Raw genomic sequence first — 13315 nt, forward strand, 5'->3', positions numbered from 1 at the left:
TACAGTAAAAAGTAAGCCTTCCGTGGTCCAGCCGTGCGACTGGCAGCACCCTTGGGTGAAACTCAAGTACAGGAGATGGAGGGTGCTGCCCTGCCCGAGTGGGCTCTGGCTCTGACACCCACGCTGCTTCCGGTTCTGAGCCAGGATGGGCCGTGGGAGGAACAGTCCATAGATCTCGAGAGTGGTGAAGGTGGCTGCCTTAGACGCACCTTTTCTTGGCTCTGTCTGAAGCCGATGAGGAGAGGAATAACAAATGCACAGCAGCAGGGCTCGGAGCTCTGTCTGGAGCAAACTATCCCTCCTTCCCCTGCTCTGAGCTCCCGGACTGAAGGTCAGGTGTGGAGCACAGCCGGGGGGCGAGAGGGTCAGGAGGGTCGAGCGTCTGTCCAGAGCGCCCTTGCCTTTGGAGAGCTGCCCCTGGCTGCCCTGAGGTCCGGTCAGCAGTCCTGCGTGGTTTCTAGGCGGGCAGCCGCCTGGCCCCATGGCCCTACGTGAACGTAGAATTGGCCAGCTCCTCAAACCTGGCTCATACGACAAAAACGAACCAGATGGTTTATTCAGTTTGCAAACAAAAATGCAAGAACAATGAACCAGTCACATAATATGTGGAGGGTAGGTCTCCTGCCCCATCTTCAGGTTCCCTGCTTCCTATCTTAAGAGCAGGCGTGACACCACTGTTGGGAGTTTATTTATTTAATGTGCTTCGTACAAAACAGCATATGTGGCTTTCCCTTCCTCACCTACTCCCTTGACTTATTTTTTATTGTTATGACTAAATATGCTCGCTGCTAAAGTGACGTTTTGTGTAGTCTTCCTGAATTCCTCTGGCGTTAGCACTGGGTCACTGTTATCTCATCTTTGCGCCTCTTGAGGGCCAGGTCCTCTTCTACCCCTGCTCAGCCAGGCCCTGGTGCGTGCCCCTACCCCCGCCCCGAGCCGCCTGCTGCACCCCGGGGGCGCGCTGCACTGTTATCCTGGGAAAACCCTTGCTTTGTTTCTCTTCGGTTTCAGATCCTCTCTCCTGAGTCCATTCCTTTTTGCTTGCTTGATTTGCTCCCTCGTTTTATTGATATACACCTTCAGTTGACTTCCTGAGAAAGGATGCATAAGAAGGAAAGTTTATATATCTGAATTTAGTGGGAAAAAAACAACAACAAACAACAAAAGAGTTAAGCAGAGAAAAAAAGTGAAGCAAAGCAGGTATTTAATGTACTTAGAACTTTGGGAATGATGATGTTGGTGCATTTGTCAAGAAATTTAAAAACAGTGTCAAAGTCCAGTCCACTCCAGAGATATATTATACAGCACAGGGAATAAAACCAGTATTTTATAATAACTATAAGTGGCATATAACCTTTGAACATTTTAATTGTTATGTTGTATCTACGAAACTTATATAATATTGTCCATCAGTTATGTGTGCATGTGTGCTCAGTCACGTCTGACTCTTGAGACCCCAGGGACCGTAGCCCTCCAGGCTCCTCTGTCTGTGGGATGTTCCAGGCAAAGATACTGGAGTGAGTTGCCATTTCCTCCTCCAGGGACATCAGTTGTTCCTTAATTAAAAAGAAAACAAACCCAGTCCAAGAAGTGTTAAAGAAAGTGCTTTGAGGGTTTCTTTATGGGGTTGAACCATAATTACTTGATTAGTGTATTTACAGCCTTATTCTTAGAGTTCCTACAGTTGCCCATTAGATTGTTACAGTGTTTACTGCACCTTCTACTGTTATTTGTTAATGGCTTAAGAGATGGGAATTCCAGAGCACCTGACCTGCCTCCTGAGAAATCTGTAACAGGTCAGGAAGCGACAGCACTGGACACGGAGCAACAGACTGGTTCCAAATTGGGAAAGGAGTACGTCAAAACGGCATATTGTCACCCTGCTTATTTAACTTATATGCAGAGTACATCATGAGAAACACTGGACTGGAAGAAGCACAAGCTGGAATTAAGATTGTGGGGAGAAATATCAGTGACCTCAGATATTGATACCAGATGACACCACCCTTATGGCAGAAAGCGAAGAACTAAAGAGCCTCTTGATGAAAGTGAAAGAGGACAGTGAAACAGTTGGCTTAAAACTCAGCGTTCAGATAGCTAAGATCATGGCCTCTGGTCCCATCACCTCATGGCAAATAGATGAGGAAACAGTGGAAACAGTGACAAACTTTATTTTTTGGGCTCCAAAATCACTGCAGATGGTGATTGTAGCCATGAAATTAAAAGATGCTTGTTCCTTGGAAGAAAAGCTATAACCAACCTAGACAGCATGTTGAAAAGCAGAGACATTACTTTTCCAACAGAGGTCCGTCTAGTCAAAGCAGTGGTTTTTCCAGTAATCATGTATGGATGTGAGAGTTGGACTATAAAGAGAGCTGAGTGCCGAAGAACTGATGGTTTTGAACTCTGGTGTTGGAGAAGACTCTTGAGGGTCCCTTGGACTGCAAGGAGATCCAACCAGTCCATCCTGAAGGAAACCAGTCCTGAGTATTCATTGGAAGGACTGCTGCTGAAGCTGAAGCACCAGTCCTTTGGCCCTCTGATGTGAAGAACTGACTCATTTGAAAAGACCCTGATGCTGGGAAAGATTATAGGCAGAAGGAGAAGGGGGCGACAGAGGATGAGATGGTTGGGTGGCATCACTGACTCGATGGACTTGAGTTTGAGCAAACTCTGGGATTTGGTGATGGACAGGGAGGCCTGGCGTGCTGTGGTCCATGGGGTCGCAAAGAGCCGGACACGATGATGAGTGGCTGAACCAAACTGAACTGAAAGGGTAGTGTGAATTTTAGAATGCACTGCTTGTCAGATAGTGCAGAAAACGTGTGTGTCACACTGGTTCCTCAGGAAATAGGGGCAAGCAGCTCCAAATGCCTCAAGTTGAGCTTCTGTGTAGGCAGATGAACAGTTGGGCGGGGTCTCAGAGTTCCTTTCCACCTACTTTGGACCCACTGGGATTTACCAGGCAGAACACTTGTGCTCAGACTTTGATAACATCTCATATCAAGTAAGCTTTACTGTCAAAGGAGAGATTGAACATGACAGGCACACGTGAGAGGCTCTCTCAATTGTAACTGTTTCTGTTGATAAATGAACAGGTAGCAAAAAATATATCGTAGAGAAAGTGAGTCCAGCAGGACTCATAACAGCAGCGTCCACACTTGCTGGGTGGAGCTGGATGGAGGTCTGAGGCCACGCTTGCTGAGCTTGGGGCCCCATCGCTGGTCGTGTCCATGACAATGGGAGTTCAGGCCATCCCCCCACAGCTCTGACCTTTGCTCCCCTTGAGCATGCTGCAGTATAATTGACAAATAAAGCTGTAATATTTTAGTGCGCACTGTGATGGTTTGTATAAACACTGTGATGCGATTCCTCCATCTAGCTGTGACATAACTCTCACCTGACGTGTTACACGCCTGGCCTTTTATCGGGGGTGGTGGGGCTGTAAGATTGCTTTTTCCACCAGCATTTCATGGACTGGGGAGGAGAGCATCCACAGGAGCAGTGCTGGAAGCTAGAGAAGACAGGTGAGAAGGAACCGCTGTCCTTTGTAATTTAGGATTAAGACTGTGACTCTCACTGTTTTTATTGTGGACTGCTAAATTTTGTAAATGAACTGTTTCTGTTTCACTTTTATGTGAGTTTTCTAATACTTTTAGTCTTAAGTAATTTAACTTCATGCTGATGTGCTTTTTTAGGATGGAAAAGTCAGGATGTGTGTATCCTTCTCACTAAAACTTTGACTTAGAAGATTGATTTCTCAGCCATGTTTTGATTATTTTGATTGTGTCTGCCAGTTAAGGAAATTTGGCATGTTATATAATTAGAAAACAGTTAACTTTTTACAGACTAACGAGTTGTATGTTTTGCTCTTTCAGATATGGATGTATCAGAACCTGATTAAACACAGCGCTCTGTTTGTCCAGCAGTTGGAAGGATCTGAGAGACTCACATGCCTGTTTCAAATAAAGAGGTTGATGAGCCTCTGCTGCAGGTAAACCCGTTGTCGTCCCCAGCTTGGGTGATGTGGTGATCTCGTTGTCTAGAAAAATACTGTTTGTGTTTCAGTGTCTTAGTGGTTTTCCCTTTGTTGTTGGTTTTTTTGAGACTGAAATGTTACTGTTTTCAGTTTTTACTTCTGTGATCCTCCCTTTAGAAATTAAAATGTAGTTAAGCATACCTTCCAAGGGATGTTTTCTTCCAGCTGTGGCCTGGAATCGCTCTGTGGGACGTCAGGCATCTGGTTGCTTGGCGAGTGGACAGGCCAGCTGAAAGACCCGTCTCTGTGCCGATGGTCACTGCTCCCAGGCCCCAGGGTCGCTGCCCGCAGGTTAAGGGTCAGGCCTTTCCTCAGGCTCTCCTGCCCTGTGTCCTGGACTCAGTTCAGAGCATACTGAGGTGATGTGACTAGTAGCACTTGAATGAAAAAGCAAATTAGCATCTTCACCATTTTTCTGAAATTTGATGATGTCTGCACCGTAGCCAACTTTCAAATGGTTCTGAGCCTTTGATACACTTTCAGCTAATTTTCTGGAAGCTGCGTGTAGTAAGGTTTATTTAGGGTTCCAATGAGAATGAGGCCTGTTAGCTCAGATCCTGATGTTCTTGAGAGCCTGAGCTGCACTAGAAACAAAGTGGAAAACCCCCAAAGAGAGAATGTGGATGATCGAGAGCCCCAGGAAATTTTTTTTCCCCCAAACCCCTTTTATTTCTCGAAAAATGTCCTTTGAAAAACACATCGTATGTGTTGATTTGCTGGAGCAGGAGTTTGTGGACCTTCTCTGTAGACGCCTGCATGGCACAGTGAGGTCTGGGCACCGTGGCCTCTGTTACACACACGGCTTTTCCTCACAAGCCCTCAGAGGTGTCAGGCGTGCCCTCCCCCAGAGCAGCATAGTCTGGGGCTCTCTTGACCTGGGGGGTGTAGTTTGTGGCACTTAATGTGCTTTTGAAGGTATTCATCCAGCAAGTAATTTTAATAGATGATAGATCCAAATGCAATTTCTGCTTCTTTTCCCCAACTTTCTGTCTTGGAAAATTTCTGACACGAGAAAAGTGGCAAGAACACCTTATATCCTCCTCCTGGATTCCAGTTCCATTTGCTGCATTTCCTTTCTCTCTGTCTGCACACGCACAGTATGCTGTTTTTCTAAAGCGTGTGGAAGGGAGCTGCTGGCAGCCTGGCGCTTCACCACTCCCCTCTGCTTCTCCTGGGAAAGCACACTCGTAACCACAGTGCTGCTCTCGCCTCTGAGAGAACAAACGGTAATTCTGTGGTGTCGGTAATTCTGTGGTGTCGTGTGATATACTCCCTATTCAGTGTTCCTCAGTTATCTCGAAAGCTTTATCTTCTCTGTTTGTTTTGATGACCCTAGCATCCGTTTGCTTCCCTGGTTCCTTCATCTCCTCTGTTTCAACGGAGTGTCAGGTCTGGAGGAATGCTTTTCTCCCCTTTCCCGATGCCATTTGGGGCCGATGCAGCCTCTGCGGTGGGCGTGGCCCTGTGGGGCGTGGCCCTGTGGGGCGTGGCCCTGTGGGGCGTGGCCCTGTGGGGCGTGGCCCTGTGGGGCGTGGCCCTGTGGGGGGCGGTGTTTGCTCACCAGGACCCTGGCCTGCAGCCACTTGAGCCTGTAGGTCTCCAGACACTGCCCAGTGGCCCCCCATGAGAGTTGCTGGTGTGGGGCACACTTGATTCGGTCTAAACGTGCATGAGCAGACTTCCTCGGAGCAGGGCATGTGAGAGCCCTAGCACCTCAGCCCACAGACGCGTCCCTAGGCGTGTCTGTGCTCAGTGAGGCCAGGTGCAGGCAGAGACTCCGCTCCATGTTGTGCAGGCCCACGTTCTCCTCTGTCGCTAGGGTGCCACCTTCCCCCGGGGCTTTTCACATCTGGTGATCTGGGCTTGATACTGTTGTTATGTCCATGGCTCATTCAGTGCTGATTTTTCTAACGGTAATGTCTCTTCAGTGCTGGCTAGTTGGCTTGTTTGTGAAGAGGTCCCTGCCTCCTTTCCCTTTTGGCTCATTCGGCCTTATGTTCTCTTTCAGCGCTTGATGGAGGGAGCTCTTCTCAGAAGCCCTCCATCCCCGCCCCGTCTTTCGAGCCTCAGTATCTCCTGGGACCATGCTACTTTGGGCTCACTTAATACCACCCCTGCCTGAGCTTTGGGCTGTTTTCTCTGGGCAATCTGATTCTCTTAGATCAGGAATGAAATTTTAACAAGGTTAAAGAAGAAAGAAATTTTAACCAAGTAAAATTAAAACAGTAATCTGTTAGAAACTTCAGTTGTTTTATGTTACTTGCCACGTGCCAGGCACTGAATTTTAGGTGTGTAGGCAAGTTACCAGAGAAGGGGCATATGCCATGCCTTCTCTTTTAGTCTCCGTGGGAATTCAGGTCAACTGTTTAGAGCAAGAAAAGTGTAGATAGTGAACCAGAGGCTGGTCCCTGCTGTGAGAGGAGGTGGAGCCCAGGATGGAGCGGGAGAGTCCAGGCACAGCATGGGGGGTGCAGTCGGAATTGATGGTTGAGTTGGTAATACTCAGTGTTGAGTCAGGACTCGCGTGTGAGCACGTGTCAATGACGTCACTTAACTGGTTACTCAAGGAGGGAACCAGTAAGATGTTCCATCTGATTCAGATGAACCTGCCTCAGGGAATTTGTATTCCCTGTCTGACAGAGCCCTCTGCATTGCCAGGAACAGGAGTAGTTTGTGTAGCTCTGTGTGGGAAACATTTGCATTGCCGTCAGCGTTCTCCAGGCTCGCGCCTGTCTGCAGAGTTGGGGGCCAGCCTGTGGAAGGCGGGGATGGAGGGAACCCAGTGACTGAGCTGGGCCAGCCACCAGACTCCCTCCCCCCTCCTCCCCCCATTTCACAGAATGGCGATTTTTCCCTGCATTAAGGCCGTTGGTGCCTGTGATGACAGCTGTGATGGAGGGTGGGCACGGGGGTCTGGTTGGCGCGGCTGTAAGAGGAATTGAGAAGGGAGAAGAGCTCTGCACGGGCACCGACGCGGGCCAGGGTGGGGAGAGGTTTTGGCGTCTGGAGAGTGGCAAGGGGACCTGGCAGCCTGGTTGGCGAGAATCCAGGGACAGCGAGACAGGCCTGGGGAGCCCGGCCTTAAGTGGGCAGAGGCTGTGTGGCTGGAGGGCCTGGGGTGGGGCCGGGGTGCAGCCAGAATGGGTTACTCATTTTCTCAAGAGACAGCCCATGGCAGAGGAGACATGCGAATGACCCCGAGCACCAGAAGCCCAGGGTCAGCCCCTGGTGAAGCATGCTGGTCCGGCTGCCGGAGCAGCTGCGGCTTGACAGTGTCAGGACGTGTGTGGTGGGCGCGGAACAGCTGGGACGCTCAGCCCTGCCTCTCAGCTTGATGGTTCCTTGTGATGCCCGGCTGCCATGTGACCTGTAGTTCCTCGCCCAGGAGCTGACCCAGGAGAAGTGAGGCAGGTCCACAAGGCTGCTTTGAATGTTCAGACAGCTTTATATATAACAAGAAAAGACTGGCAGTGACCCAGGTCCCTGTCAGCATGTGAATAGATAACAGAAACATGGTGTTTGCATGCTGTGGACTAGTACTCGCTGTGAAGGGACCACATTGTTAACATAGGCCGGCTGGGTCTCAGAAAGTGCTGAGGGAAGGCTCTGGACATTGATGTGTGCGTTCTCTGTGATTGCTTCTGTTTAGAGCAGAGTCTGTAGTGACAGCGTTGCTGCGGCGGGGGTGGGGCTGGGGGAGAATGGGGGGAGGATTTACTGCAGGGCCGAGAGGTGGAGGGAGATGTGCTCTGTGTCTGCGTCGGGTGTGGTGTCGGAACTCACTGTCGCTGCTGCTGTTCAGTCGCTCAGGCGTGTCCGACTCTTTGCGGCCCCATGGACCACAGCACGCCAGGCCTCCCAGAGCCTGCTCAGACTGATGTCCATTGAGTCAGTGATGCCACCCAACCATCTCGTCCTCTCTTGTCCCCCTCTCCTCAATCTTTCCCACCATCAGAGTCGTTTCTAATGAGTCAGCCCTTCCCATCAGGTGGCCAAAGCATTGGAGCGTCAGCTTTAGCATCAGTCCTTCCAGTGAGTATTCAAGGTTGATTTCATTTAGGATTGACTGGTTTGATCTCCTGGCATTCCAAGGGACTCTCAAGAGTCTTCTCCAGCACCACACAATTCAAAAGCATCAATTCTTTGGTGTTCTTTATGGTCCAACTCTCACATCTGTACACGACTACTGGCAAAACCATAGGGACTTGGGACTTTAGTACTACGGAGCTTTGTCAGCAAAATAATGTCTCTGCTTTTTATTACGCTGTCTATGTTTGTTACAACTTTCCTTCTAAGGAGCAAGTGTCTTAATTTTGTGGCTGCAATCACTGTCTCTGGTGATATTTGAGCCCAAGAAAATAAAATTTGCCACTGTTGGCCACTTTTCTCCTATCTATTTGCCTCAAAGTGATGGGACTGGATGCCACGATCTTAGTTTTTTTAATGAACTCACTGTATTGCCTGCTTTGCTGCTGCTAAGTCGCTTTAGTCATATCCAACTCCGTGAGACCCCATAGACGGCAGCCTACCAGGCTCCTCCGTCCATGGGATTTTCCAGGCAAGAGTACTGGAGTGGGTTGCCATTGCCTTCTTCAATTGCCTGTTTTAAATGAGTACAAATTATCGCATGTAAATTATGTCTCCATAAAGTTGATTTTTATCTTATTTTTTATTTTTTTTTTCACGTCAGACAGGTAAATGTGCCGATGTCGTAACAAGGTTTAGAGGGAGGCACATATCACGCAGCAGCGTGAACACCCAGTCATCATGCTCATGAACTGCAAAAGGATCATAAAGTTGATTTTTAAAAAAGACTTTCTCTGTTTTCACATAAAACTTAGTTTTATAACAGCTAAGCCCTCCTTTCTGCCTATAATTCTCATAGTGAGATGAGAGTCTTTAGTTAAAATGCTGGGTGACTTAGGACCAGAAGTAGATTAAACTGTCTTCTTGGGGGATGTTTTGGGCATGGGAAATCTTGAAGGAGGCATGTTCGAAGAGGCTCATGGGCACTTTTAAGGAGCCCCCCCAGCTGAGCTGGGTTAGATGGAGCGTGGGTAAGTTAGGGGCGCTCCCTGGTCAGACCTTCCCCACACTGAGTTTCCTTGTCTGCTTCTCCCTTCCTCCTTGATGGCACATTTTTCCTCTCTCAGCCTGGAGCCAGCATCCTGTGTGGCTCATAATGAGGACTCAAGGTGTGAGTGACATGGTGCTTGGCTGTTTCCTGAGGCCTGTCTGTTTTCGGGGACATTGTAGGACTAGAGCAGAGGGGCCCGAGCACTTCCCGTGCTCGAGTGAGGAGAGTGTGAGGACCTCTTGGTGGCGCTTGCCGTCTAGTGCCTCTGGGACACCTTTTCCACTTTTACAGGTTGCTGCAGAGCTGTAACGATGACAGTCTGAATGTTGCGCTTCCCATGAGGATGCTGGAGGTGTTCTCCTCTGAGGACACTTACTTGCCTGTTTTACAAGATGCTAGCTACGTGGTGTCCGTCATTGAACAAATTTTGCACTACATGATTCAGAATGGTGAGTTGGCGGTGTCAGAACTGAGGGTGGTGCTGTTGTGAGCGGTCAGCAGTGGCCAGGGCACTTTTCAGGGTGGGGACCGCGAGTCTGCGGCTAGGATGGGACCTTTGTGGGTCACAGATTCTAGCATCTCTCCTCTTCTCTACCCGCCTCAGAATTTGGAAATGCATCTAATCTCTAACTCTCCCTGTTGCGTGAAAGTGAAGGAAAACTAGGTCATCCCCGGTGCAGATACGTGGGCCGGCTGGGGCTGGGCTGTGCTGCCGTGGCTAAACCTGGCCTTGGTGCTGGGCACAGCCAGCCTCCAGCATGGCGACATGCTGACCGCCCTGGGAAGAGCTTGCCCCAGGAATCAGGTGGTTCAGTAGAGGAGAGGGAGGTGCTCAGTGTGTTTGAAGCTTCTCGTTAAGTCAGTGACACCTGTCTTCAAGTGACTGCACTGTCGGGGTAATAACCTCCATCTGAAAGTCCCCTGAGGACGCCTTAGCGACGCAGGCAGAAGGACGAGGACGTGCACACGGTTCTTTAGACTTCTGTGACAGTTGAGTACTGTAAAATAAACCTTCTCAAGAGTTTGATTCCAGGGAGTTCCTGGTGGCCTTGTGGTCAGGACTCGGCGCTCTCAGTGCCAGGGACCCTGGTTCAGCCCTCACTGGGGAACTGAGATCCCACAGGCCGTGTGATGTGGTCAGCAACAGCAGGAAATCTCTGACTTTGTTCTCACAGGTGGGGTATCGGATGCTGCTGGGTTCCTGGACTCCAGGAGCGTTAACGTTAAAATGGGTGTGTTACTGGTCATAAAAGGAGCTATCAAAAGACATTCCAGGAAGCAACAGTTACTGATAAAAACATAATTTTGCTTTTGTTTTCTTGATGGACTACTATAGGTTAAATCTAGCTAATTTAATCCTCAAGATTAAAATTGTAGAAATTAAATTCTTATACATCCAGCCTTACTGATTGGCTTAGGTTAAAAAAAAAAAAAACCTTAGTTTGTTGAAAACTTAGAGAAATTACTGAGTTAATTAAAAATAAATTGGAAATTTTGAAATTTGATCTTTAAAAAACAAATTTTAAAGTCCACTGTGTATTGATGTATTATTGTATATATTGATATTAGTAAGGCTAAGCATTTGATAAAAGGTTTTCCTTTTGCTTTCTAAAAGTGTGAAGATTACTAAGGAATATGCCTTTTTTAGAGTATGTCTTGAACTAGGAAGTGCTTCAAAATCGTACATAGAAAGGGCTGCTTCCAGCATCTTCTGTGGCATAGCTATATTTCATCTTTTTTGATAAATTACTTCCTGACAGTACTAGTCTATAACATTTTAACATCTTGTTTATTCGTAAGTTTGTGTTGTTGTCGTACACCATGTTGACTTAACCTGAAGCTTTTCACAGTTGCGACTAAACTACTTAATAAGCTGTTCATGCTGTCAGTCTGTCCAGTATACACACGTGAGATGTTGGTATAGTAATGTGATACTTCAGAATTCTTCTTGGTATGTTCAACACTTTTTTGATGTATTTGTTTTTTCAGGTTTTTTTAAAAAAAAATTTTAGTGTTTTTTGACTGTGGTGGATTTTCATTGCTGAGTGGCTTTCTCTGGTTGCAGCGAGTAGGGGCTACTCTCTAGTTACTTGGGTCCTTGGGCTTCTCATTGCAGTGGTTTGGTTACAGCTCCCGGGTTCTAGAGCACAGGCTTGATAGCTGTGGCTCACGGGCTTCGTTGCTCCCTGGCATGTGGGGTCTGTGTGGACCAGGGATCAGACCTGTGTCTCCTGCATTGGCAGGTGGGTCCTTAACTACCGGACCACCAGGGAGGTCCCTGTATTTTCAGTTTTATAGCAGAAGAGCTTTCCCTGTCTTGTTGAGTGTTGCTGGTTAAGCAGTGTCTGTGAGGTTAGGGTTGGGGTGGTTACAGAGCAGGTCTAGTGGTCCCCTGCGGGGACGCCCTGTTCAGCAGCCAAACCTCGGGTGCAGAGTGGAGAGCCCCCAATGGGTGGGGAGCGAGGTACTCACAGACTACAGCTGGAGATGCGCGTCCTGCCGCGGAGAGGACGCAGCCCCGCGGGGCTGGTGGCCTGGGCTGTTAGAGGTGGCAGAGGAGCCCTTCCACGGCTTAGGCGGGCCGTGCCCGTGTGTCTGCTTCACACAGGTCCCTGTAAAACACCTGAGTCCCTCGGTGCCCACACTGTGGCCTCCAGAGGGAGCCTTTCCTTTAAAAGGAACTTGAGTCCTGGGAGGAACGGCTGGGAGATGAGCAGGCGGGACCCGGATATCTTGTCCAGTCAGAAGGCAGAGGCACTCACCTGCCCGAGCCTGTTGGCGGAGTCCAGGCACGGGTGGCAGCCGGGAGCACAGCGCGGTGGATGGAGTCTACTCAGGGCCTGCAGTCCTGGGTCAGCGTGATGGTCTCTACAGCCACACAGCGGCGTGGTTCCTTGGAGGATGCTGAGGAGACAGCTTTTGAGAATCCCCTTGTGGGCTTTTTACTTGGATCCTGATTCAGGCAAACTACTTTAAAAAACTTTATAAGACAGCTGGACACTTGGTCACTGATAGGTATTTGTGGTATTAAGGAATTGCTATTAATTTATTTTAAGAAAATAGAGTCCTTTGATGATGTGCTGAAGTAATTCTGTCTTGGCTGGTCCCAGATGAGAGGTGGTGTTGGTGATTGGCTGGAGTTGATCACTGTTGGTGCTGAGCAGTGGGTTCCTGGACTGTACACCTCACTTCAAACTACTTAGGAACCACAAGGTTTACTCGATAAAACCTTGAAGGAAAAACTAACTTGATTTTGGACCTATGGAGATTTATAAAGAGCAGTTAAAAATTGCCAAGTTTTTTCCTTCTTGTTGTAAAAAGGGGGGGGGGGGGCTACTGATATCTTAATACAAATTGATACAACTTATAAATATTTTTTTCTTTTCTTTTAGGGTATTATAGATCTCTCTATTTGTTAATTAACAGCAAGCTTCCATCAAGTATTGAATATTCTGATTTATCTCGAGTTCCTATAGCAAAAATTTTGCTAGAGAATGTTTTAAAACCATTGCACTTTACTTACAACTCCTGTCCAGAAGGTGCAAGGTGAGAATGGAATCAATTTATTGATTTTGTAATTTTGCAAGATCTGTATCTAACTTTGACACAGGATGCTATCTTAAATATAGACTTGAAAGTCAATTTTGCTTTATTAGTGTGACTCAGTTTAAAGAAAAAAGTACTTTTTCTATCTGGCCTGCACCCAACATAAATTTATAATTCCGATGACCTAATTATTTTCTTGCTTTCTAGTATCTATGAGAAGATAGAAAAACATAGCAAAGTTTTCTGTTGTTTTTTTTTAATAGGAATGATACAGCATTAAGTTCAGAGTGCTCTAGTTAATCTGGGAAACTTAACATTGATGAAAAGGTTATTTTGTGAACAGTGGTTTTGTGAACAGCGTGTTTTGATTTGATTACGAGCTTCCGTTTTTCTTCATTAGGCAACAGGTTTTTACAGCCTTCACAAAGGAGGTCCTGGCGGCCCCCTTCACGGAGCAGATCTTCCACTTCGTCATCCCTGCCCTGGCGGACGCGCGGACCGTCTTCCCCTACGAGCCCTTCCTGGCTGCACTGCTGTCCCTGGAGGGCGGACGCTCCACCACCAGCGGGGGGGTGCCCTGGCTCTTCTACTTCGTTCTGACTGTTGGTGACAATTATTTGGGTATGAAACGTAGAATGTAGGATGTCCTGCGA

The 13315-nt window shown here is 48.0% G+C and overlaps 1 protein-coding gene and 1 non-coding gene across 4 annotated transcripts in view; one reads left to right on the forward strand and one right to left on the reverse strand.

Moving 5' to 3' along the window:
- The window catches only part of UBE3C (ubiquitin protein ligase E3C), a 124746-nt gene that overhangs the window by 39887 nt on the left and 71544 nt on the right, over positions 1-13315 (forward strand). For all 3 annotated transcript variants that reach the window (XM_065939603.1, XM_065939600.1, XM_065939602.1), the window contains exons 5-8: positions 3879-3994; positions 9408-9565; positions 12509-12662; positions 13063-13283. In XM_065939603.1, coding sequence (XP_065795675.1) covers positions 3879-3994; positions 9408-9565; positions 12509-12662; positions 13063-13283 — 649 coding nt within the window. The remainder of the gene's footprint in view (positions 1-3878; positions 3995-9407; positions 9566-12508; positions 12663-13062; positions 13284-13315) is intronic.
- LOC136171311 (small nucleolar RNA U13) lies at positions 8724-8829 on the reverse strand. Its single transcript, XR_010663850.1, has one exon. It is a non-coding gene; the product is annotated as a small nucleolar RNA U13 (small nucleolar RNA).

The sequence above is a fragment of the Muntiacus reevesi genome, chromosome 6, assembly GCF_963930625.1.
Source record: "Muntiacus reevesi chromosome 6, mMunRee1.1, whole genome shotgun sequence".
Taxonomy (NCBI): Eukaryota; Metazoa; Chordata; class Mammalia; order Artiodactyla; family Cervidae; genus Muntiacus; species Muntiacus reevesi.